The 27644-nt window shown below is 45.7% G+C and overlaps 1 protein-coding gene across 5 annotated transcripts in view; it reads right to left on the reverse strand.

Moving 5' to 3' along the window:
* The window catches only part of PAG1 (phosphoprotein membrane anchor with glycosphingolipid microdomains 1), a 166154-nt gene that overhangs the window by 19030 nt on the left and 119480 nt on the right, over window positions 1-27644 (reverse strand). For all 5 annotated transcript variants that reach the window (XR_006060846.2, XM_042254358.2, XM_012183909.4 and 2 more), the window contains 4 exons: window positions 9723-9930; window positions 8091-8142; window positions 4883-4979; window positions 572-1173 (listed from right to left, as the gene is read on the reverse strand). Coding sequence is in view for 4 of the 5 variants with exons in the window: in XM_042254358.2 (XP_042110292.1) it covers window positions 572-1173; window positions 4883-4979; window positions 8091-8142; window positions 9723-9868 (897 nt within the window). In the remaining variant the exon portion in view is untranslated. The remainder of the gene's footprint in view (window positions 1-571; window positions 1174-4882; window positions 4980-8090; window positions 8143-9722; window positions 9931-27644) is intronic.

The raw sequence follows: 27644 nt of genomic DNA on the forward strand, positions 1-27644 counted from the left end.
TGGGACTCACACAGAGAAGGCTCAGGGATTCTTACTGCATTTTAGAGCTTGGTTGAACATCTAAACTTAAGAGTCACAGATTATTGTTTAGAAATTTTTGTTAAATAAAATCTCTTACTTGACTGTACATAACCAGATATGCCTAGCAGCACCTGTGGGCTTGTTCCTGGGGTCTGATTTCTGGGACCTTGGGTGGAGGGGTGGGAATCACCCCACTGCTTGGGATGGCAAAAGGTAGAAGAGGCTAAATGGGCAGCAAAGTCTCATCTTTTTTGTTTTGGGTCTTCAAAATGAAGAAAATAATACTTGGCCTCAATTAGACATGATGCTAAAACTGGAAAATCTCCAAGGTGCCAAGGCAGAAATATTTTATAAGCATGAGTTTTCAGTATTTTATTACTTGGAGGGGTAAAAAAATTCAAACACAGCTTACATGAAAACAGTTTTTACCATTCAATGCATGTGAAGATGTCAGCATGCATTTCTTAGAATACCATGCAAACAGACGCCCAGGTTTAGCTAGATTCCCAATCGGGACCAAAGCGCTGAAAACAAAATTGCAGAAGCCCACCTTGTTGGTTTCACTGGTCCCCTCATCAGCTCCCTCTTCTCCTGCTTGACTCTCTTCCTTCTGAAGGTTTTCATTTTCGTCCAGGAGTTTCATGGGGACAGGAGGCGGGGCCTCCTCTTCTGGATCACATGAATTTCCAAGAAGAATCTCCGCGTTGACACTCTGTCGACACTTTTTGTTTCTGTCCACCGAGGCATACTCGGCAAAGTCTGTTCTGCTGTTGGCCTGTGGCCCCGGAAGCTCTTTCACACCGGAAGTTGACTTCGACCTACCGCTGTGGCCTCGACTTGGCTGGGCAGCTGCTGTCACCTCCTTAATTTCGTTCACGGTTTCATACAAACAGTCTTCCACCATGTTTTCTTGCGAGGAACTATCCTTGAGCACTTCATAGGGTCCTTCCATCCCCAGACCCTGTTCCCCGTCTGCACTTCTCCCATTGTGCATCGTGTCCACCGAGCTCTCTGGGGGAATTCTGGGCAACTCTCGACTTTGATGACATTTCGGCTTCCCTGTGCTATCCTGGGAGTCCAGTAGATCTGAAGCCGAGGTCTGGACTTCCTCATAATGTTGCATGCAGGTCACCGTGCTGTCTTCTGAAAGAACTAAAGCAGCAGGAGCATTAAAAGTGGAGAAAGATGCTTCCTTATAGAATTATTACAGTGACTCGTATAATGTCAAGTGAAGTGAAATCAAGGTGCTGGCTTTTTATTAGACTTGAGGTTGCAAATTTTACATGATGTGACTGTTAGTGGAAATCTGGGCTTCCCTAGTGGCTCAGACAGTATAGAATCTGCCTGCCAATGCAGGAGATGCAGGTTCAATCCCTGGGTTGGGAAGGTCCCCTGGAGAAAGGAATGGCCACCCACAACAGTATTCTTGCCTGGAGAATTCCATGGACAGAGGAGCCTGGTGGGCTATGGTCCGTGGGGTCTCAAGGAGTCAGACATGACTGAGCAACTAACACACATTCTTATTTCAATCACAGTGAAAACTAAAGCCATCCACTACATCTTTCCAATACAGTATGTAATAAAATGTCTTGGCTATAAATTTGGGTCACAATTATACAACATTTGTGGTTACTCCTGATGGGTTTCTTGTAGGCAGTGTTCAAGTGACCAGAGGATGAACGAGATGCTGCAAGGGGCCAGACTGGGGTGGGGGGGTGGTGGTGCTGGGCACCAGAAGCGGGGCATGCATGGTGACTACTCCCTCTGTTTGGAGGGACTGTTTGGGAGCCATCCTCCTTCACAGGTCACTTTGACAGACATGATGGAAACCATGGGGCAAGACTGTGGCCAAAACAGTGTCCCAACGGGTCCGCCGACCCTGTGCCTTTTTAAAGCTTTTCTCTCCATCTCACTGCCCCTCCCATACCCCAACATTTCTACCTCAAATTAGAAAATGCAAACAAGAAATTCTTAGATTGCCACAGAAATGTAACTCTGTGGAGGCATTCAGTCATCCCTTAATCAAATGACTTTTTGATATTAGTCCATTTATTTTAATTGGAGGATAATTACTTTAAATATTGTGAATGCTTTTGTATCAAATGATTTTTTAGTGCCTACTAGGTGCCAGGGACAGTTGAAGTGCTGGATACATCCTTCATCACTGATGTCCAATGAGTCTGTGCTGCAGGTACCTACACTGTAGTGAGCCAACTGTTAAATGACTGTGTCTTGTATATTCTTCATATACTATATATTCTCATATATATGTGTGTGTTTAAGTGCCAGTGTATACCTAAGCATATATTTATACTGGAATATTCATATGTATTTATATTTTTGTTATATATAGCCTATATACGTAAAACTTATGCAATAAAACTTAAGTTTTTTAACCTACTTGTTTTTACTGACTAAACTGGGTTCTCTAAGACCCTGAGTCCAGAATAGTATCTATGGTATGGCTGATCTCACTAGGTTTTTACATGAAAAAAGAAATGAGTGAAAGAATGAATAAAGTGCTTATCTCCTGTTCTGGGGAAAAAAAAAAAAAAAAAAAGACTACTTCTCTTTGGGGGAGGAGGGTAGAATAAGCGTCCCTAAGGAGTATCTGCGGAGAAAGCAATGGCACCCCACTCCAGTACTCTTGCCTGGAAAATCCCATGGAAGGAGCAGCCTGGTGGGCTGCAGTCCATGGGGTTGCTAAGAGTCAGACACGACTGAGCAACTTCGCTTTCACTTTTCACTTTCATGCATTGGAGAAGGAAATGGAAACCCACTCCAGTGTTCTTGCCTGGAGAATCTCAGGGACGGGGGAGCCTGGTGGGCTGCCATCTATGAGGTCACACAGAGTCTGACATGACTGAAGTGACTTAGCAGCAGCAAGGAGTATCTGGGCTTCCCTAAGGAGTATCTGGGCTTCCCCAGGGGCTCATATGGTAAAGAATCTGCCTGCAATGCAGGAGATCTGGGTTTGATATCTGGGTTGGGAAGATCCTCTAGAGAAGGGAATCGCTACCCACTCGTATTCTTGCCTGGAGAATTCCATGGACAGAGGAGCCTGTCGGGCTACAGTCCATGGTGTTGCAAGAACTGGACACAACATTTGGGGCAATTGATAATGGATCTCTTGATCTGTGAAGTTATCACCACCACTCACTGTGTTCTGAATACTTGATCGTCATGGAGGAGGTGAACTTTTGCCCTCTGGATTTAGACGTCTGTGTCCTGGTAGACAGAGAACCAGCACTGGCGTCTGAAGACACAGTGTCAGTCCTGACTGCCCCACAGCTTCCTGGTCTATAAATGGAGGTAAGAAGACGATTTGCTATTGCAGGTGAAAGCAGTCTGTAAACTGCACCCTGGAAATGTAGTTGTGACTTCTTTCAGCATTCACATCAGGCAGTGAGCATGTAGATGGGGTGCCTAGGACTCAAATCAAAGGTTCACATTACAGATCCTTAGTGCATAGACCATAAGATCTTAGGCAAATTAATAACTTCTCTGTGCCAGGCAGAATAATGCACTCTTAGGTGTCCACGTCCTAATCCCTAGATTCTGTGAATGTGTTTCGTTACATGGCAAAGGAGGAATTAAGGACAAGGATAAACTACCTATCTGTTGACCTTGAAATGGGGAGGACCCTGGGCATCCAAGTGGGCCTAGTGTAATCAGGAGGGTCCTTATAAGTGAAAGGGGCTTCCCTGGTGGCTTAGACAGTAAAGAATCTGCCTGCAATATGGAAGACATGGGTTTAATCCCTGGGTGGGGAAGATCCCCTGGAGAAGGAAATGGTAACCCACTCTAGTATTTTTGCCTGGAAAATTCCATGGACAGAGGAGCCTGGTGGGCTACAGTCCATGGGGTCTCAAAGAGTCAGACATGACTGAGCGGCTAACACTTGTACATGAAAGGGGCAGAAGAGCCTGAGAGAGGCTTGACGATGGAGAGAAAGGCCTGGACCAACTCGGGCAGCTTCTAGAAGCTGAAGCAGGTGAGGAACTAGATTCTCCCCTAGAACCTGGGGAGGAAATGCTGCCCTGCTGCTACTGGGCTGGACAATACTTACAGATTTTAGCCCAGGGAGACCTGGTTCAGACTCTGATACCCAGAGCTGTAAATTAATCTGTGCTGTTCTCAGACACTAACTTTGTGGTAATTTGCTGCAGCAGCAATGTTTCAGTTGCCTCATCTGTAAACTGAGGACAGTAATAATCTCCATCTTACAGAGCAGTAGTAATACTAGTAACATAATCTTATAGGGTAACAGTAATCTTACAGTTGTTAGTGTACATGAGTTCACAAACATTCAGATCTTACAGTGAGGGCACACAGCAGCCAACTCATAGATACTAACTTTTCATCCAAATGAAATATTTTTTTTGCTAAAAGTGGCAGTAATACAAAAGGAGAGCAAGAACACATTTCCTAGTTTTTTTTGAGTTACATTTTCTTTTTTCATGTGTGAACGGTTTATTGAAAGGTGTAAGAAATACAGTGGGTAATGTAGCCAATAAAGTCTGCATTAATAAGCCAGCTTCAAATATGTGACTGGAGCCAAATCCTGCAGGAAGAGTCTGGAAAAACAGAGTAATAAACAGGCCTACGAGTTATCTCAGCCAAGGGACAAGGGACCCCTCCTTGTACCACTCATTGGTGAAGGGCTGCCTTGGGGAAGATATTAATTCCCAGGTACTTCCATCCAGGTCATGCAGGCAAGTGAGCTGGTGTTATAAAGAAACGATGATAGTAAACGTGGTGGTGTTCCGAGCTACATTTTCTGACCTTTCTGAGCTATATTTCTAGTCCTTTCGCAGGTAATGAGGCCTGCCCGGAAAGCTGGAATTGTGGCGGCACTTACTGTCTCCGTTGGTGAGTGCTCCGTTCTGCTCGCTGCTCGGGGGCGCATCTGTGGCCAGGCTGGTGACAGAGCGGCTGAACATCTCCTTGTCAGAAGGCTGCAAGAACAGAGGAGCCAAGCGAGTCAGACTGCGGGGCAGAGGGGAATAGCCATGCCTTTGTGTTGTTGTTTTATTTATATTTATTCATTTGCATAGCCTGTGGAGCTTAGTTCCCCAACAGGGATTGAATCCCAGCCCTTGGCAGTGAGTGCATGGAGTCCTAACCACTGGACCACCAGGGAATTCCATCCATGGCTTTCTCTAAAAATTAAAACAGCAACAACAAAACCCACATCTGCTACTTAGATGCAAATTAAGTGAAATGAAGTGGAGTTCCTCAGTTGGACTAGCTGCATGTCAAGGGCTCAACGGCCACATGCGGGTAGTGGCCATTCTGTCAGTGCAGCCGAGGCATCTTGATAGAAGGTTCTATTGGACAGAGCTGTCCTGGGAATCTTCTGAGGCTGCCACCCACAGAGTTTCCCTTCCCAGATCACAAATGGGCTACAGTAGGTCCTGGGGAGTCAGTCTTCTAGCTCAAGGCAAGGTGGGACGGGAAAGCCCCAGGGCTGATCAGAATTAGCGCCAGCAGATAGTGGCCCCATCTTTCTCCCAGAGATGCCAGAAATGTTACCCTTTTCAAAGGTGTGTCATGCTGAGGAAAACAAGAGAAAACATCATCTTTGTCATCTGAAGGGAAGAGTCTTAAATCTGATCAAAGATAAACGTCACTGACATCTGAGATGTTCATAATCAGCCAAGTCTCCACCTGAAGGTTCACAAAAAATGTTGTGTGCTAAAACTTAGGTCTGCAAACCTTCCTTATTCTCACAAATTCAAGACCCTTGGGGGGAAGAATGGCATTGATCGTTTTCTACTGGGCTTATTGGCTGAAGTGGACAACACAGGGCATAATACACAAGGCTGAGCTACAGTTGGAAGTAAGTTGCTAGGTCACGTATTTCTTGAAATATGCCGCCTGTCTCACGTAGCAGCTGAATCACGGCCGATATGGTCTGCTCCCCAATCCCGCTCATGGAGTGCGTGCAGGACCCAGGTGGCCACACCTGACAGGCTCCAGGAGTCCACACAGGAAGTTCTGATGTAAATAGCACCACAAACCTTGGCTACCTGGCTTCTCAAATTCTCTGACTCCTGACTGGCAACGACATAATAATAACAGAGAGGGCTTCCCAGGTGGCTCAGTGGTAAAGAATACACCTGCCAAGCAGGAGACACAGGTTTGATCACTAATTTGGAAGGAGGAAATGGCAACCCACTCCAGTGCTCCTGCCTGGAAAATCCCATGGACAGAGGAGCCTGGTGGGCTACAGTCCACGGGGTTACAAAGAGTTGGACATGACTTGGTGACTAAATCACAAAAATAATAATAGAGTACGGAGCTCATGCTCATCATGCTCCAGAAACTTATGGGGAATCAACTGTTTCAGTCCCATGAAAGGGGACTCCCTTTCCCCTGGGTCACCCCTGGGCCTGTGTGTGTGCGAAGCTACAGCAGAGGCGCCACCTTCTCCCTCACCTACATTCTGGGCACAATCTAACAGAGCTGTTGGGGACAGGTGAGAAGTGGGGACACAGACAACCAGAGACTGCAGTGGGGGTGACAAGGTGAGGGTAGGAGGGAGGGTGGTGCTGAGAAGCCAGGAAGGGGTTGGTGGGTGAGCCACCTGCATGCAGAGACAAAAGGGAGGACCCCAGGGGCTCCTAGGAGAGGAGACTTGACCACTTCCTGGCCTGGGCTGGAAGAGTTCCCACATTCACAGGGCAGGGCGCCTGGGACTGGAGGCGCCTGCTGGGGGGCTCGGAACCTGACTGCTGGCTGCTTTTTTCATTCCAGACCTCACCTCCAGATCCCTCACTCATCCATCGTTCCTCTTTGCCCCTTCTTCCTCGGACAGATTTACAGTTGTTCTTGAAAAATTACATCTAGGAGAGGAAGCAACTTCATAGTTTTATCCTGCGTATATGAAGGCAGGGGCTTCCCTGGTGACTCAGCAGAAAAGAATCCGCCTGCCAAGCAGAAGATATGGGTTCAGTCCTTGGGTTGGGAAGATCCCCTGGAGGAGGGCATGGCAACCCACTCCGGTATCCTTGCCTGGAGAATCCCATGGACAGAGGAGCCTGGTGGGCTACAGTCCGTGGGGTCACGAAGAGTCAGCCCCGATTTAGTGACTCAACAACAACATAGTGACTCAACAACAACAATACGAGGGTGGCCCCAGCTGTTAGTATTGTTCAGCCAGTTAAGGGCACAGGCCTGAGCGTAACATGGTGGGACCAGGACACTCAAGCTGCTCCTCACCTGGGTGGATCCCAGAGGCCCTTGGGCTTGTCAGGACCCTGTAGGACACAGAGCAAGAAAACTGGGCCAGGCCATCTAGGATGCTGGGGGTCTCAGGCTCCTGTGAGCTTACTGATCAGCTGTTACGGGTTGAATTTTCATCCTCCCCAAATTCCTATAGTGAAGTCCTAACCCTCAATACCTCAAAACTGACCTCCTATGGACTCAGGGTTGCTGCAGATGAAACAGGTTAAGATGAGGGATGAGATCATATCAGAGGCCTTCTAAAAGGGGAACTTGGACAGACATAAATACACACAGAGGGAAGATGGTATGAAGAGTCACAGGGACAGATATGATAGTGAGGGCAGAGTCTTCAAACCAAGCAATGCCAAAGGCAGGTGCTTCCACCACTGGAAGCTAGGAGAGCAGCCTGGAACACACACGCCCTTGTAGCCTGCTGCTACCATGATCTTGAATTTCTAGCCTCCAGAACTGAGATGATAAATTTATTATTTAAGCCACTCAGCTTGCGGTCCTTTGTTATGACAGCTGCGGCCAACTAATAAACCAGCTGGAGCTGGGCAGAGGCGAAACAGAAACATCCCTGCGGTAAGCTGGAACTATCTGAGCATCTTTCGAGCAGTGGTTGCAAAGAGTCGGAGACAAGTGAAGTGACTGAGCGTGCACACACGCTAGCCACGGGGAGTTTAAACCTCCAGCACAAGGGCTCAGCCCAGGCAGCCAGTTATCTCTGGCTGAGTTGCTGCCCTCAGCTTGTAAGCTTGCAGGGACCTGCTTAGAGAAGTGGCTGATGCCTCAAAGTGCACACACGTGTGCACACACACACGTGCCTGCACACTCACCACGTTCATCAGGTTCTCATGGTCCCCGCTGTGCGGTCTTGGCTTCTTTTCTCTGAAACAGAAAAGGAAACGCGGCTGTAATACCAACGTGCTACCTAAAATCAAACATACACTCCCCTTTCCTATCCAAACTGTATCAATACTTAAATCTCTCTTTTGATAAAGAACCGAGTTTATTTTACTGAGAAACCAGAAGCCAGACAACTTACCCCTCCTCTGCAGGCAGCAGGGTCTGAGGGGGTCAAGTCCTAGCAAGGGGCTAGCCAGCTCTCTTGCCCCCACTTCCTCCAGGAGTAGAAAATACAAGTTAACAAGAGAACTGGGGGCAGTTTCTTGAGTAGAAACTGTTTATATCTAGAATACTGGGATGATTTCTTTCTTTCTTTTTTTTTTTAAGGAAGTCCAGACAGTTCTCATGTCTTCATTTTTCTTAATTCAGTCTTTGCAAAGTCACACACTGCCAGGGGATTGAGAAAATAAAGAAAATACAACTTTTGGCTTGTTGGGAAGGGTACATGCTCTCAGGATGAGTCATGTGTACTTCCAGACTATGGAAAAGTCCATCCAGTAAAAATAGAATTTATTTTTATTCAGGAGAGGCTAAAGAAAGCCATCAGTACTAGAGGTTACCTTTCCCATAAATGTATAAGGCAACAGTGACACCTAGCGGGAGCATAAATAATTACAGAGACAGACCCTCCCAGGCCCAGGAGAGTTGACACTCCTCTCCTCCTGGATCTTATTTCTTCATCTTCCTGGCCAGCGGGACGCTATCCCAGCTCAGGAGACCTGGGTCCGAACCGGCACTACTTGAGTTCAGGGACTCCAGATTTTCTCTTTTTCACAGAGACTTCAGTGCAGGAAGCCATATCCAGACTTTTAAATGACACTTGGCAACTCTCTTCCAAGGTTATTGAGAAGAGTTCGGAGGAGGGTTGGCTGCCAGCTGGTCTGCACTGGTTGCCCCAGCAGCAGCCAACTCACCAGAGAGCGGCATATGTTGTAACAATGTCTGAACACCTGGAAAATCACTCTGGCTTCGGAAGGACTCTGTTTCTGTCCAAGCAAAGATCCCCCCCCAGCCCAGCTTTTTTTTTGGTGGGAGGGTTACACATTTTATTTGAAGGAGTCAAGAGAGAGAGAAGTGCAATTCTAAAATAAGACAAGATGGTTATTTCATACACAGAATGGTTCTCTTTTAGAAAAATCTGTTTCTTAAGAAACTGCAGTTCTAGATTACACGTCTTTAATAAAATGACCCCTCCACAGCTACAGAGCAGCAAAAATTCTCAGTAACTCTCACATGGTAGCAAAAAAGAGTGTGTTTAATACACATCATGCTTAGATTTCCAAATGTCCACAGATGGAAAAAGACAATATAAATTTAGACATGGGTGTGCTCATGAGAAGGGCTTTCATATATAAGGTCTCTTCCAGTTGCTCCCCGGGAAAACCAAAATGGCCTTTCATTGAGCTAATAAAAAGTGTCCTGGGCCCCTTTGCAGGAGAGAAGGCAGTTAATCACAGGAGTGCAGTGGGATGCCATCCATCACAGGCTTTTTAATACAGAAGGTCTTCTAGGTCCCAGGAACGTGTTATTTTAAGGCTCCAGTAGACACACATCACTCTCACCTGTCGCAACTGGAACACAGAAAGATGAGGAAGGTGATGAGGAAGAAGGTGGCCACAGATGCCAGGCTCCCCAGCAGGATGATCTGTGCTTGTCCCTCGATCGGCAAGTTTCCCTCGGATCCCATGGTGGGGGCGGGAAGTGGCATGGGCTGCAGCAGTCAGTCAGTCCTTCCAAGGTGGCGACATGGGGGCAGAGGGTGGCGTCTTCCTGCAGAGAGAACAGCTTGTGTTTTGACAACTTCTCAGGAGAGGTGCTAGAATCTGGTAGCAAGTTCCTGTCGGGGAGGGGCTAGATGGGAGTGGGGGCTGGGGGTGAGTCTGAGCAGATCAGGGAGGTGTGTAGAGAATGCACTGGACTCGACCTGAAACAAGTACCCCTCCATGGTCCGTGCTTTTGTTTTCTCACCCAAAACGCAAAGCAGGAGTGTGTGGTGCCTAGCTCTGTGTTTGAGGCCACAGATGTTATTTTTGTAAGTTTGGGGGATAGATTCTTAATGTTTTCAAGTAAGACTCCAAGTCTTTTTAATTATTACTTTTCAATTTTAAATATTTAAATAAATGCAAAATGTTTCACCTGGAGAAAATCTGCTGAAAAAGAAACAAATAATTACACGTATATTTGGGTTCTTTTTTCCCACAGAACACTGTAAACCATTTATTACAGCTTTCACAAAAACGTAGTTTGCTACATTTTTCTTCCCCACTTGAATCCTCAACTCCCCAAGCCTGCTTCTCTCCGAGAAGGTTTCAGGTCAATACAATTAATGACACAGATAGTCTTTATACTCACCTTCAGAAACAGTCACCTGTTCTGAGCCTATGACTTTATTTTCAGGGCTGGCTTTCATGAAAGTTTGTAAGCATTCAGTCTACTTTCAAGACACTGGAAGAAAGTCTGTGCTGAGAACACATCACCAGCAGCAAAGAAGCCTAGCTATAAACAACTACAAACTGAGGGTAAGAGCTGTCCCTAGGACACTGTAGTACCTGGCACTTAGTACCTGGTACATGGGGGCTTCCTAGGCGGCTCTAGTGGTAAAGAATCCGTCTGCCAAGGCAGGAGATGTAGGAGATACAGGTTTGGTTCCTGGGTCAGGAAGATCCCCTGGAGAAGGACATGGCAACTCACTCCAGTATTCTTGCCTGGAGAATCCCATGGACAGAGGAGCCTGATGGGCTACAGTCCATAGGGTCGCAAAGAGTCGGACACGACTGAAGTGACTTAGCACATGTGCAGTCAAGTGCTTTCCTCATTTCATTGCTGACACAAGCCTGTGAAGAAAGCATGACTAACTCCCATTTTTCAGACAAGGAAGCTGAAGTTCAGGCACTAAGTTCCCCCACGATGTTGTCAGGTTCAGTGGCAGCGGAGGACCTGAGTCCAGCCAGCTCTGACTCCGGCACTTGTGGCCTCTGCCCCTAGAGGGCGCTCCTTCTCACTGGGGGCTATTGCTCCCAGGTCCAGTGCGTTACAAGGCTTCTAAATGAAAACAGCCAATGAGCTTTGCGAAATATTTTAAGATTTAGATTTTGAAAAATAGAGCACTATTTCAAATTAATGATTTGCTTTCTCATCAGAGCTTGTTAAAGAACAGTTGCTTTGTTCAATTCTAGAACATTTCTCACTTACACAGCCTTAGCTTCATTCTCAAGTTATGTGAATAAAGTCACCAAATAAATATTTGTGTCGTGACAATTCAACAGAACTCAAAACACTTTTTAATAAAAAGGCTGGTTGATATTTGTATTTCCATTTGCTCCTTGACAGAGCTGGGACTACGTAGCCATCCACTGAGCAGCGACATCAAGCCTGCACCTGGGCAGCTTAGGGAGTGCACTCTGGTTCAACCGGAGAAAATTTTCTCCAGGTGAAACATTTTGTATTTAAATATTCAAAGGTGAAAAATAATAATTAAAAAAAGCTGGAGAAAAAGAAATTGTATCTGTAAGTATGCAGAGAGAATTCTAGGAGATGAAGCTGACTGCTTTCTATACAGCCTTAAACCAACACAAACACATCCTAAAGCTCCATAAATACATAAACGTACAACTTCCTGGGTAATAAAGAACGGCATTCTTCCTGCGTTGGCTATATGTTATACCTGTGAACGCTGCAAGCATACTGTCATGGATGGTCCCGTTGACTTTGCCTGTTTGCCCCTGGACAGCTATAACTGAAGAGCACTTCTCTTATGATTCGTTGCAACAATGAATAATACACTTTAAACTTAGGCTACAAATTGGCATCAGAGTAAGTTATTAAAATACATTCAAGCAAGCACATAAATCAATAAATGTTTATATCCAGGTCCATGCGTAGCACATTTTAAGAGGCACAAACAAAGAAGATCCGTTGTGCAGGCATTTGTGTGTCCTTTCTTTCATTTGCTCACTCATTCGTACAATGATTAATCAGTGTCTATTTATAAAGCGCTAGGTCCTTAGAAAACAGTTTCCTTAGTGAATTATTCAAAAGCTACATATCCATCCAGCAAGCCCCTCTCTCATCTCTGTGCACGTTTCTCTTTCTCTCTCTCAACAGGGGGAGGCGATATAATATAACATGGTGAGAAGGCAATGGCACCCCACTCCAGTACTCTTGCCTGGAAAATCCCATGGACGGAGGAGTCTGGTAGGCTGCAGTCCATGGGGTCACAAAGAGTTGGACACGACTGAGCGACTTCACTTTCACTTTCATGCATTGGAGAAGGAAATGGCAACCCACTCCAGTGTTCTTGCCTGGAGAATCCCAGGGACGGGGGAGCCTGGTGGGCTGCCATCTATGGGGTTGCACAGAGTCAGACACGACTGAAGCGACTTAGCAGCAGCAGCAGCAGCTCTGCCTCGCAGAGCAGTGTGGGGAGAAGAAGGATGAAAGCGGATTATTACCCGCAACTGAATAAAGGATGTAACTCACAGAAAATGTGTCAAAACTCCTGGCTCGCCACCCTTGCACTAGAATCTGCAGAAAAGCTACTGAAAGTGAAAGTAATACTTTTTCCAAAAGTTCTGCTGGTGCACACAAAAAATGCCACAGTGAAAAGAAAGATCTGGTGTGTTTCTGAGTCAGATATTATAATACACTGCAATCCCCCAGGGCAAGGGCTCCGATTGTGTGGGTGACCTTCACCTCTCAGAAACTTCTGCATGCAACTGAAGGAGCCACACGGTCACAGCCCTGGTTGGGAGTGCGGCGGGAGCCCCTACCCTTGCAGGGGCCAGCAGTGCTTGTGAGAGGTGTCTACACACATGACTTCTAGGCGGGATTATTCTTGTTTTAGAGAAAATCCACACCACTGTTAACTCGTGTCTCCTAGTTTCTTTCTGGTCTTCTGTCTCCATAATTCTGCCCATTTCTTCTGGCTTATCTACTATGAGACGTGACTGCCTTCCCGCCGTGGGTGTTCATGGCTGCGCTCTCCGGTGTGCAGACAGACTACCTCTACCCCTCCCAGTGTGCGTAGCTAGCCCATTCCTCCCCTGTCTGTGTAGATGCACACGTCTGGCTTCCATGGTGCTCCTTCCCAGTGGGGATGGGAGTGGAAGCCCTGTGCTAAATGGTCCAGGGCTTTCCAAGAAGTGGAATGGACTTTCCTGCCCGAGGCTGGGCCCTCACACACTGGTTTCACTGAATTTAAATGCAGTGAGCAGGGGTCCTTCATGCAGTTCATCTTGAGCAGCGGAGCCATCCGCATCCTTACCAAAGGTTGAAGAATTCTCTCGAGAGTAGTGACAGGGGGAGATAAAACAAGGCACAGTGTCCGGGAAGTAAGGAGTCACCCTGAAAAGGAAGGGTCCCCCAAGGAGCGAGGCTTTCCTATACCTTACACTCTTTGCCAGGGTCCACGTGGAAAAGACAGTCCAAGACTGATGCTGTTACTGGTCTTGGGGACCAGCTTCTGTGTGTGTGTGTGTGTGTGTGTGTGTGTTTAGTTGCTCAGTTGTGCCTGACTCTTTGCAATCTCATAGGCTGTAGCCCACCAGGCTCCTCTGTCCATAGAATTCTCTAGGCAAGAATACTGGAGTGGGTTGCTGTTCCCTTCATCCAGGGGACCTTCCTGACCCAGGGGTTGGACCCAGGTGTCCTGTATTGAAGGTGGATTCTTTACCATTTGATCTACCAGGGAAACCCATGGAGACCAATTTATTCTCTCCTAATTCCTTCATCAAGTAAGATGTCTCCTGAGCATCCTGAATCAAGCCATATCAGCAGAAATACACGAACAGTTTGGGATGCTCTCTCAGGAATTTTTCAAGGAGATATTTAAGCTTATTTCTCTAATTCTCTTCCTACCTATTACAATAAAATTACATTCAATTATAGAATGCTGTCTTTTCAAACAGCATCCCATTGTCAGACTTCATGTGTAAATATTTTATGAGTTATTCAACATAGGGGAAAGCAGGACAATTTACTGACCTCAGTGAACATTTATTAAGACACCTGAATGTCCCACTAAGATGTGCTGCAAAAGATCATATTCGTGAAATAGCAGGTTTAGCCTAACACTTGTACATCAACTCTTTCTCTTTTAGAATAGGCTTTACCATTTGCTGCACTAATACACCATTCATGACCAGCTATAATTATAGTATTGCTCTTTAAGAGCTTCCCAGGTGGCTTAGTGGGAGATGCCAATTCAGCAGATGCAGGTTTGATCCCTGGGTCGGGAAGATCCCCTTGCAGAAAGAAATGGCAACCCACTCCAGTATTCTTGCCTGGAGAATCCCATGGACAGAGGAGCCTGGAGGGCTCCAGTCCACCGGGTCGCAAAGAATTGAACACGACTTAGGGACAGAGCACGCATGTGCATATGGGCATACCCACCCACCCATCCACCCACACATTGCTCTATAAGAGGCACTGGGATCCTTCTACCCCTGAATTTCAGACTACTGTGGAACTTGTCATTTGGCCTTAAGAAAGGTCGGTGCTTGAGTTTACAGGACTTCTGTTGGGGGATTTTTTAGAAGTTGTGCTGGATAATTACACTATTTTGGACTGAAAACTCCAAAATTTCTCATACTTTTATATCCATTCATTTCATGGTTTAATCAACAAGCGATTCGATCTGGAGAAAAATCCAAAGCCTTTTACTTCAAAAGCACATGCCACTTTCAACCACAAGGGGGCAGTGTAATTCTATTCTCGGCCCTAATCAGCAGGCTTTTGGAGAGACCTGCTGTTCTTGCTGTTGGTGCCTCTGCTGAGCATTTTAATTGTCTTCATTAGCCTAGACCATCAGCCACTCCGATTAAGTCCAACAAGGTAGAAATGAATGAAAGTTGCAGCCCAAATAATAACATGTGCATGCTCAGTCGTGTCCGACTCTGCGACCAGTTCGTAGGATTCTCCAGGCAAGAATACTGGAGTGGGTTGCCATTTCCCACTGCAGGGGATATTCCTGATTCAGCGATCGAACCCACATCTCTTGCGTCTCTTGCAGTGCAGGTGGAGTCTTTACTACTGTGCCACCTGAGGAGCCCAAATATCAGCTATTTATTTCTTTAGCCAAACACATTTAACAGGTAGATTCTGATACCTGCAAATTCTGTAACTAATAATTGTGTCGAGCTGGGATGGCCCATGAGATTAGCTCGGAGAAGGCAACGGCACCCCACTCCAGGACTCTTGCCTGGAAAATCCCATGGACAGAGGAGCCTGGAGGGCTGCAGTCCATGGTGTTGCTAAGAGTCAGACACGACTGAGCAACTTCACTTTCACTTTTCACTTTCATGCATTGGAGAAGGAAATGGCAACCCACTCCAGTGTTCTTGCCTGGAGAATCCCAGGGACGGGGGAGCCTCGTGGGCTGCCGTCTATGGAGTTGCATAGAGTTGGACACGACTGAAGCAACTTAGCAGCAGCAGCAGCAGCAGTGAGATTAGCTACGGCTCCTTTGAAGCTGGCTGAGGTCAGTAATGATGGTCATTATCATTTTACAGCTATCCTAGTTGACTCATAATTACACATGATGGGAACCACCTCCACGCATGACCCCTCACTGATGCTGAAATAAGGAGATCGAGGACCCATCCCCATGGATACGCCTCCTTCCTGGTTGTCACCAGGTGTGGGAACCATGCAGTAAAAGGACACTTTACAAGCAACAGATTAATCAGACACATTTAACAAGGGCTGAGGACTGAAATTCTCTGCTGGGTTTCTGTCCTGTGAAGCAGGTGGAGGTGCACAGGCTGCAGTGGCAAGAAGCCCTCCACAGAATTCTCCCGTTCCCTGAAAGACTCTGAAGCTAAAGTATCTGAATTGAGGTCACTCTCTCTTCAGACTAAAGGGGCCCTGCTGTCGGTAAGTTGTGTACACTGAACTCCACAGGAGAGTCAAACAGGACTGCTGTGCACAAGGAGTCATCTCAGGCAACGCCTGCTGTCCACGGGGGCCCTGCTAAGACCCAAGGGTCTCTGCCAAACCAGTTGCTGTAAAGATCATCCTGCTTCTCTCTTTCCCTGAGTCAGGGGGAAACACACCCAAAGAGCAGAAGACAGCAAAGGTCTCCAGGGTGAGATTTTCTTGATGGTTTTTCTGAATCATTTCACCATCACTCTGGAGCAGCATCTTGACATTTCTTCCTTCAGCAACTTGGAGCACAAGAGAAACACTTGACGTCAGCAAACTGGCCCTGCCATCAAGGTTCGCTGCTGCTGCTGCTGCTGCTGCAGGAAGACCCGAGCGTTCATCCCCAGGGCAGGTTATCAATCTTGCAGGCCATCTGTCAGCCTAACCTGATTTCATCCTGTACACACCAAACCTATTGATCCCCACAGGAAATGGGAAATCTGTCCCTCTGAGGGTGTGTGTGTGTGTGTGTGTGTGTGTGTGTGTGTGTGTGTGTGCCTCATTTCCAAAATACACTAAACTTGCGTTACAGAATATAGTTTACTGCTTATCAAAGTCCTGCCACCATTTTGCTTTTGCCTTGAGAAAAGCCAAAAGGCGAGTGACTTTGGTGGTTAAGGAATGCCTTCTAAGGTTACTGTTCTTCATATCCTGACTTGGAAACCAATTCCCAAGGTTCATTTTTTTATTTTCAAACGTGAATCTCATGAGGGAACAGGAGAGGAGGAAGGGGGAGAGAACGATTTTGACAGACTGGGTGAGGCGCGCAGGTAAGGGGTCTTCAATTTGCATAAGCAAGTTCTCTGGAAGGAATGATGCTAAAGCTGAAACTCCAGTACTTTGGCCACCTCATGCAAAGAGTTGACTCACTGGAAAAGACTTTGATGCTGGGAGGGATTGGGGGCAGGAGGAGAAGGGGATGACAGAGGATGAGATGGCTGGATGGCATCACCGACTCGATGGACGTGAGTTTGAGTGAACTCCGGGAGATGGTGATGGACAGGGAGGACTGGCGTGCTGCGATTCATGGGGTGGCAAAGAGTCGGACACGACTGAGTGACTGAACTGAACTGAATGGTCTTTTTACAAAGTGTGCAGTTGGACCTTTTGACTCTATTTCTTCCTGTCTTGCATGTTTGCTCTGCTGATCTGAATTAAAAGTTCCCCGAGGGCAGACACATATCCATCTCACATCCCACCATATTCTCAATGTCTCCATGAGCTGGAATATAGGACCCAGTCCAGAGATTTTTATGTTTCTGTGAAAGGAAGATTCCCCACCTGACTCTCAAAAGGCAAGTTTAATGAATAATTTATCAGGTCAGGAAGAAAAGAAGAATTAGAAGAGATGAGCACACCAAACAAACAATCAAGTAAGCCAAGGGTTTAACTGGCAAATCCTCAGTTCTGGAACGAACAGAGACACCTGCCTTCTTTGTACTCTCACTGAAGCACCTGGATGGTTCTTGACAAAGGCCTTCGGAGATGGTAAGAATTAGAAGAAGAAATTCTTTTTCTCAGTCTTCTCAAATGAAGCTGAGGGATACGAGGAGTTCAGAAGCTGGCAGGCCTGCCTGCCTAGCTGGTGGGGAATCTCCATGGTGCGGCCTCCATCCTACACACGAGCAACTGGCTTCTCCCCACATGCCCTCAGGGCCCTGAAGGGGCCAGGCTTGAAATAAAAAACACAGCCATCTCCACCGTGTTCATAACCCTCAGGTGTCCACCTGGCTGGGACAAGCACAGACAGGTGAGGATATGGGAGCCCTGCCATCTTCCTGGTGAGCTCAGCTTCATGCTATGGTGACTGGTTTTCAGTACCGGAGAGAAGAACACTCATTCTCCACTGGTTTGCCCACTGCTCACTCCCAGTTTCATCATCGTGGGCCTTCCTTCCAAGGGACCTAGAGCACTTTGCAGCCTGGCACCATCCGCTTTGCTGGAGCCCGGTGGGGATGTGGTGTTTACACACAGGGCTGGTTTACAGAGATGAGGACTTTTATTTATTTCTATTTTTATAATTTATTTTGTTAAAGTACAGTTGATTTACAGTGTTAATTTCCACTGTACAACAGTGATATAGATACACACACACACACACACATTCTTTTTCATATTCTTTTCCATTATGGTCTATCCCAGGATATCGAATATAGTTCCTTGTACTACACACTAGGACCTCGTGGTTTATCCATTCTCTATATTATAATTTGTATCTACTAATCCCAAACTCCTAATCCAGCCTTCCCCACCCCTCCCCACCTTGGCAGCGACAAGTATGTTTTCCATATGAGGTCAGGACTTTTAGATCTCACTCTGTTAAGCACCATGTTGCACTTTTCATTTGGTTTTGGATGCTCGGGGGATTTCAGCCGCTTTTTTTAATAACAGTAAAAGACCTAACCAAGAAAACCCACGCAACCTCTTTGTTGAGAGGTTCAGAAATTCACCACGTGACATAAATGCCTCTCAAATCCTCCACTCATGGATCATGATATTTAAAAGATCAGATTCATTTAACACTTGGACTGAGGTTGGACAGCTAATTATACATGCTCTAGTGTCTGTCACACCCCAGTTAGCTTTTACCACGCCCTCACCTAACCCGGCTACTGCACGCAGACGGTACAACAAAGGATGCTTACCCTGGGACAAGGGAAACTTCAGGATGGAAGAAGTGGAATTTCAGAGATCAGAATGAATTTAAGCCACATCCCAGAGGAACCCTAGTTCATAGTGCTGGCTTCCTTGTGAGTTAAGATCAACCACACCCTCTGATGTACCCGGATGTGAGTGCACTGATTTAATATTATGCCCAGGCACTAGCAAGATGGCTGCTCGACTTACTCCTCAGCGGTTAACATATCAGGGCCATCTTTTACTCTCATATTTCCCACGTTAAAAACAAATAATTTTATTTAGTTTTGGCTGTGCTGGGTCTTTGTTGATGTGCGGGCTTTTCTCTAGCTGCGGAGAGTGGGGGCTACTCTTGAGCTGCAGTGTGCTTGCTTCTCATTGTGGCGGTGGCTACTTTAATTGTGGAGCAGGGTCTTAGGGCATTCAGGCTTCAGGAGGTGAGGCACATGGGCTCAACAGTTGTGGCCCACGGGATCTTCCTGGACCAGGGATCGCATCTGTGTCTCCCGCACTGGCAGGCAGATTCTGTACCACTGAGCCACCTGAGAAGCCCTCATTTTTCCTACATTTTAAAAACATTAAGGATTCTTTAGATTATAAAACTGGTCAACAAAATATGTTCCATTGACTTCTAGAAAGCAAAAATCTGCAAAAAAACATCCCTGCAGGTTACTTGTCAGTGTTCCCAGAAACTACTCAGGGCTGGGGAGACAGAGCGACAGCTTGATCAGAATGAGTCAGAACTCGTTATTTGAAAATGTACATTCTCGAGGCTCATCATCAAGGCTTTCTTCTGGAAGGGTGTGGGCAGTGGGTGCCGATACTCAAGGAGTATGGCTCCCCAAGCCCCTTGCAGAAGAAGCGACAAGGTCATGGTCTTTGCAGAGCAGAGCTTCTCAAATGGGGGTCCTGGAGCAGAAGCCTCATCATCACCTGGGAACTCGTTAAAAATGCAGAATTCTGGACCTTCCCTGAGGCTTATGAATCAGAAAGTCTGGGGTGAGGCTGGGCAAGCTCTGTTTTCACAAGCCCTCCAGGTGACGTGATGCATGCTGAAACTGGAGAAGACAGTTCTAGGACAGTACCTACTGCCTCTCCAGAACACCTGGGGATCTTGGTAAGCTGCAGATTCTGAATCCTGTAGGCTATTATTATTTTTTTTTTTAGTTTTAATATTTTTTAATTGGGGCTTCCTAGGTGGTGCTTGGAGAAGGAAATGGCAACCCACTCCAGTATTCTTGCCTGGAGAATCCCGTGAAGAGGAGCCTGGTGGGCTACAGTCCGTAGGGTCACAAAGAATTGGACACGACTAAAGCGGCTTAGCGCACACACAGCACACACAATTAAAGTACAGTTGATTTACAATGTTGTGTTAATTTCTGCTATACAGCAAAGTGACTCAGTTTTATAGATATACATATATACACTTTTCATATTCTTTTCCATTATGGCTCATCTTAGGATATTGAATATAGTTCTCTCTGCTATACAGTAGGACCTTGTTTATCCATTTTACGCGTAGAAGCTTGCACCTGCTAACCCCGACCTCCCACCCCATCCCCAACCCTCTCCCCCTTGGTAACCACCAGTCTGATCTCTTATATTCCTGTGAGTCCTGCATTTCTGCCCGGCCCACAGGCAAGGTCTAGGCTGCTGGTCTGAGGGTCATGGATGAGTAATTCTAGTGCAGATTCCCTCTTCCTTAACTAGGGTTGAAGGGTCATCCAGCCAGATCCCTGTGCTGAAACCTGACCTTCATCTTACTCAGAGTTATGTGAGATGAAGTCAGAGCTCCAGTGTCTCTGGCGCCTTCTTGATTCCCACAGAAGCGCCCACACACAAGGCCGCTCTCTCCAGAGTCTAACAAGATGGCAGCGAGTGGATCAGTTGCTGGTGCGTAGAGTCACAGACCCAGCTCCCGCTCCACTCCTTCCCGCAGCATCACTGTGTGGCCTGAAATGAGCCCAAACCTCCTGTGCCTCCATTTCTCTTTCTGAAAAGTGAGGTCACTTATAAGGTTTCTTTCCATCTCTGAGATCCTTTTATAAAAGAAGTTGGTGATTCCTAAGCTCTGAGACACAAATCCTCAGTGGGATCAATAGTTTCAACTCCCCAGGAAGCACAGTCTTAGTGATTCATGGAAAACATGACGAGGTCACACGTGTCTGGAAGGGACATCACGGGTGGACTTTTTTCTGGCTGCCCTGAGTCTTGGTTGCGGTGCGTCCTTTCTCTGGTTTCAGGGTGCAGCGGCTTCTCTTGTGGAGCACGGGCTCCAGAAGGGCTCTGAAGTTGTGGTGCACAGGCTTAGTGGCCCCTCAGCATGTGGGATCCTAGTCCCCCGACCAGGGATTGAACCTGTGTCCCCTGCATTGGATGGTGGATTCTTTTTTTTTTTTTTTTTAAAAAAACAAAACTTTACTGAGTCACAGCCAGCTGTAAACATGTCACCGTGAGAGCACATGGATGGTGGATTCTTAACCACTGGCCCACCAGGGAAGTTCCCCCTCATGTGAGGTCTTTAAGGTCGGTGTCCAGGGTCAGAAGTAAATTCCGACAAGCCCTGAAACATCAACAGCACTTCTGACAACACTGGGCTTCCCAGGGGGCACAGCAGGTAGAGAACCCGCCTGCCGATGCAGGAGAAGCAAGAGAGGTGGGTTCGATCCCTGGGTCAGGAAGGTCCTCTGGAGGAGGAAATGGCAACCCACTCCAGTAGTCTTGCCTGGAGAACCCCGCAGACAGAGGAGCCTGGCAGGGTATACAGAGTCCATGGGGTCACAAAGAGTCGGACGCGACTGAGCATGCTCGCATGCTGGGAACACCAGCACTGCACACCGGCTGTAGGGCTGACGGAGAAGTCTCTTCATGTTCTCATTAATGTCCAGTTGATATATTTACACAGTTACGATTCATATTTATAAAAGTCTTTCAACAAAATGCGAGGATCAAATCAAAATATGAAGATGGGCACACACAGGTATGGAAAGAGAAGATGCTGCTGCTGGAAGCTGCAGAGGCTTTTTAAGGCATTTGCCCCGAATTAGGAAAATCTTACAGAGAAAAGTTTGAAAGTGACCCATCTAATTTCCAATCTCAGTACTGGATAAGCCCGAGGTGATTCCAAAGTGACAGAACATCCTGGAGACTTTCTCTGTCCCTGTTATTGAAGATGCTCAGCTCTTTGAGTGGGTTTCATTGGTCTCTTGACCTCCAACAGTCCTTACTCTTTGATTCTAAGGCACAAGCTGTATTTTACTCTTTGACACTCCATAACTCATTGAATGAATAATTGGTAAATATCTACTCTGTGACAAGCACTGCTTCATCTTCTAATCACACCTTAAGTATGAGATGACACTGGGCTGATGCAATTCAGTTGTAAAATTCAACTGGCAAGAGGTCAAAAATCTCTAGAATTAAGTATCTAATACATAGGGCTTCCCTAGTCGCTCAGATGGTAAAGAATCTGCCTGCAAGGCAGGATACCCAGGTTGGATCCCTGGTTGGGAAGATTCCCTGGAGAAGGAAATGGCTACCGACTGCAGTATTCTTGCCTGGAGAATCCCATGGACAGAGAAGCCTGGTGGGCTGTGGTCTCTGGGGTCTCAAAGAGTCAAACACGACTGAGCAACTAACACTTTCATTTTTCCTAATACAGCGATATATTTTGATTAAAGATGAAAAACAATTTACCACCGAATTCCAAGCATGGGAAGTTAGGAAAAAACAGAGCCAGAAGTCCTTTCACTTCCACCATGTTGCATGAGAAGCCACACCTAGTTGCAATAATTGTAGTGTGATTCTGTTCGGCTTGGCAGCAGAGGCGCCACCACATTAACGCAGCTGCAGTGCCCTTGGACTGATGTTGTTTCAAGCTGAGAACTGCCCTCATTGTGTCTAGTGGATTCCAAAGACAGCCCTTGCATGCTCACAGGGTGGACAGGACCGCTTCCGGGCGCCCACGCACACACTCATCACAGTCAGGGTCAGCCAGCCACTGAGGATGGGTCAGATTCAAGGACCTGGGAGGGCACCTGTAAAGACTAACCCCCCCTTCTGCTGACCCCTTACCCGGAATGGAAGAAAACGGCTTTCACTTTACAGTTAAAGCAAAGCTTAAAAAAAAAAAAAAAAAGATGTTCAGGAAAGAAGTGGCACATGCATTTAAAATCCCATTAAGGCATATGTGATGGAGCGGAGCAAGTCACCTGGGGAGGAGAAGGGAGGGAGGAAGAAGGTGAGAGGGCTGAGGGCAGAGTGCGGATGCGCTGTGAGTGGAGGGGGCAAGGCGAACAGACTCCGCGCTTTTCTGGAATTCTCTTCGGCTTTACCACTCTGTCTACAGCTGACCTTACTCCGTGGGTTACTTTGGGAGTTTAAGAATGATGTCTGTATGTACACGATACTTCAGTATATCTATTTTCTTCTCCTCCTTTGCTCAACTTTGGGAAGATACCACTCTGTTGATGGAGGTAGGGGAGGTGAGTGTACGAGAATAGAAACCCCTGTGGAGATCCCGTTCTTACAAAGTGACCAAACATGGAAACTGTCACGTTCTTTGGACGAGGTCCCTGTTCATTAAAAAGGCTGTTAATATCATGACAGCCGAACACACTTCGAACCAGATACAAAAGGCAACATGGAGTATTTCAGAAAATGTGGTAAGAAGATTTAAGATGTCACACACAACACACACATCCACACACAACGGATTATTACTCAGCTGCAAACAAGAATGAAATAATGCCATTTGTGGCAACATGGATGGACCTAGGTATTATCATCAGGCTAAGTGAATTAACTCAGAGAAGGACAAATACATGCTATCGCTTACATGTGGAATCTAAAAAATAATACAAACGAACCTGTACACAGAGTAGAATCAGACTCACAGACAGAGAAAACAAACTTACAGTTACCAACATGGAAAGCAGGGGTTGAGGGGGGATAAATTAGGAGTTTGGGATTAACAAAGATATACCGCTAAGTGTAAAATAGATTAGCAACAAAGATTTACTGCATGGCACAGAGAAGTAGAAAACAATCTGAAAAAACCCCATATATAGCTGAATCACTTTGCTGTACATCTGAAACTAATACAATATTGCATATTGACTATATTTCAATTGAAAAATCTTGTTTCAAAATAAAAGGCAATATGGGGTAAACTGCAGGGTCCTGATTAGAGACATGACAAGTATATCTCGTGAGCACGAGAATGTTTTCTCAACTTTGATGGCTGAGCGTTCTGACTAGGGCCCTACTGAACAACTAGCCTTGACTGGTATCAGAGGGCGTGGCCTCCAGGCCTCCATCTATCAGCCCCACTGGTCTCACGTGGCTTCCGTCTCAGGCCACGTGAGAGCATCAACCATTGTACAGATTCCCCCCCAGGACTCCTCGGTCCCGCTCACAACACCTGTGACACGTGTTACACTGCTGATGCCCAGGTCTGACCCTCAGATATTCTGGCAGATATTCAAGGCCCAGGGGCTTCCCTGGTGGCTCAGAGGGTAAAGTGTCTGCCTACAATGCAGGAGACCTGGGTTTGATCCCTGGGTCGGGAAGATCCCCTGGAGAAGGAAATGGCAACCCATTCCAATACCCTTGCCTGAAAAATCGCATAGACAGAGAAGCCTGGTAGGCTACAGTCCATGAGGTTGCAAAGAGTCGGACAGGACTGAGCAACTTCACTTCTCTATTCAAGGCCCAAGAATTTGTATTTTTAACGTGTGTCCTAAGTGATCCTGAAGTAAGCAGTTCACTGAAAACCCTGGGCTCAGAATTTGTTACAAGCCCGAAGGGAATCCCAGTGAGGTGGGAGTTACTTTTCAAGTCTTTAGACATTCAGAATTACTCAAAACTAACATAACATTGGAAAAGACCCTGATGCTGGGAGGGATTGGGGGCAGGAGGAGAAGGGGAAGACAGAAGATGAGACGGCTGGATGGCATCACCGACTCAATGGACATGAGCCTGAGTGAATTCTGGGAGCTGGTGATGGACAGGGAGGCCTGGCATGCTGCAGTTCATGGGGTTGCAAAGAGTCAGACACAACTGAGCGACTGAACTGAACTGAACGGAGCATTTGGCCAGGGGAATCATTGTAGACGGAATTAGGAAAGAGTGAGAGGAACATCTGTATGAACATGGCTTCTACAAGCTGTATCATTTTCATTGGCTCATCCTAGGAAAGGAAAAATCTATTCCTCTGTTGGAGTCCCGGCGGGCAGGGGTAGTGGAATTCTGAAATCCACTGGGAGCCCTGTGCAGGGCATTTTCCTCCTTACAATGCCACGTAGCTAATGTGATTATAAGACCTAATGAACTGAGACTAATGAAATTTTGAAAATCTTCATAGCTAATGAAAATCACATCTTCTCCCTTAAGATTCCCCCCTCTTTTTTTCCTGTTTGTAAATCATGAATGAAATGAAGTCATGGGTTAAGGCTGTGTTTAGGATAAGTCTTTTATAATCTGTACTTTGACATTTTAAACGTCACAGTGGTCTCCAAGTGGAAGGGTTACATTTGAAATTTACATTAGATGCCAATAAAATATAAACTTTTTGGAGAGACCTAGCATATGGATTTATAACACTGATATTTAAAAGAGAGTTGTTTTTCCTGCTAGTTCAAAGAATTTTGTACGTCACGGTGTCAGTGTGTCACTCCGCCTCAATTTTCTTTTTTTTTTCTTCTTGAAATTAGCAATAAAATGAGAGCTAATATCAGGGTATGGCTTTGACCTCACCCCATTGCTCTGTCCTATGTTTTTACCCTTTTTGGGGAAGGAACATTTCAAAGGCATAAAATTGAGAAGTAGAGGAGTGGCCTAAGGTGAAATGGAAGATTGGGAGAGGTACACCTTACGCACTGTGGTAAATTCAGGAAAAGGTCCCAGCCACCTCTACCCAACTGACCAAGTTACTCAATTTTAACTGTTATTTGTTAATAAAAGAAACACGGATATTTATGGAGTATGCATGCATGATAAGTCGCTTCAGTTGTGTCCAACTCTTTGCGACCCTATGGACTGCAGTCCACCAAGCTCCTCTGTCCACAGGGATTCCCCAGGTAATACCGGAATGGGTTGCCATGCCCTCCTCTGGGGCATCTTCCCGACCCAGGAATCAAATCCATGTCTCTCATGTTTTCTGCATTAGCAGGCAGGTTCTTTACCACTAGTGCCACCTGGGAAGCCCAGGTAAAACTATTCAGAACTTAAAAAATGGAATGTGGGAACTCAAAGAAACGTCGCACCTGGAGCTGAAAATCTGCATTTACTCTTCGCCACCACTGAGACTGTGAGCAGCTCTGATTGTACTAACAGCACAGACCTTAGCATGTGAGGGATGTCTCCCCAGAGATGTGGAGTGTGCACTGCGTAGCCATAATAGCAGCTCTGTAGATGCGGATTGTGGAAATAGAACAGTGAACTTTGATCCTGAGAAAGCCACTGTTTATTTCTCATGCTTCTACTATAGGAAAACGTCAAGAAAAATATATTTAGAAAATGGAACAATAAGGTGTGTTTTCTGGACAAGAGGAAAACTCATTTAGAAAAATCGAAGTAGTCACACCTATTTATTGCTATTGGGAAATAAGTTAGCAGTTATCATTTTAGTTCATTAAATTAAAAAAACCTAAGCCAAGTGGCTTCATTCCAGTTATTTTGGTAAACAATTATTTCTAATGGTTATGTGATTTCTCAACACTAATTATAAAACAGTACATTATTATACTTTAAATTTGAGAGTCTTTTTTACATTATTTTTCTTAAGCCTTTCTCCAAACTGTCTGAAATCCTAATTCATCCAGTTTTTTAATACACTGTCATGTTCCTCATATTACATTAGGAACAAGCAAATTTTAGTGACACCTGGTCCACTGGCAGCCACTGACACATTGTGCTTCATCTTACTGAGAACATGACTGAGAATAATCATATGTGTGATATATATGATAATCATATGTAGAATATATTAATATTTATTAATATATACATATATGTGTGTGTATCTAATTATGGTCTTGGTTTGCATTTCTTTCATGACTAGTGATGTCAAGCACTCTCATATACCTGTGGGCATCTCTATGTCTTTGTTGGAGAAATTTCTGTTCAGGCATTTAGTCCATTTTTTAATTGAGCTCTTTTACTACTGAGTTATAGGAGTTCCTGTTATACTCTGGAATATAATATAGTGCAATATGGAATAATATAATATACTATGGAGTATAATGTATTCTGGAGCTCCTTTCCAGATATAAAGTTGGTAAATATTTCTTCCCTTTCCACAGGTTGCCTTTTCACCCTGTGGCTTGTTTTGTTTGTCATGCAGACGATTTTTTTGAGTTTGATGTAATTTCACTTGTCTATTTTTACTTTTGTTGCTCTGCTTTTGGTGTCATATTCAAGAAATCATTTCCTAGACCAGTGACATGACTTCTGATAGATTTAGAGTGTCAGGTCTTACACGCTAAAGATTTCAATCCATTTTGAGTGGATGTGTGGGTATGGTGTAAGATAAGGGTGCAATTTTATTTTTTTGCATGTGGATATCCATTTTCCCCCAGCACTATTTGTTGAAGAGACTATCCTTTTCCTACTGGGCAGTATTGGCAGACTTGTTGGAAATCAATTAACTGTATATGTGCAGGTTAATTTGGGGGATTTCTACTGTGTTTCATTGGTATATATGCCTATTTTATGTCAGTACCATGCAGTTTTAATTATGTTTGCTTTGTAATGTATTTTGAAATAGGAACCTGAAGCTCATCACAGGATGAATTCATAAAGAAAATTTGTATATGCATACAGTGGAATATTATTCAGCCTTAAAAACAGAAGGAAGTAAAAAAAGCAGAAAGAAATCAGATTCTTTACCCATATAGATTATTACAAAATAGTAAGAATCTGGAAAA

The sequence above is a fragment of the Ovis aries genome, chromosome 9, assembly GCF_016772045.2.
Source record: "Ovis aries strain OAR_USU_Benz2616 breed Rambouillet chromosome 9, ARS-UI_Ramb_v3.0, whole genome shotgun sequence".
Classification (NCBI taxonomy): domain Eukaryota; kingdom Metazoa; phylum Chordata; class Mammalia; order Artiodactyla; family Bovidae; genus Ovis; species Ovis aries.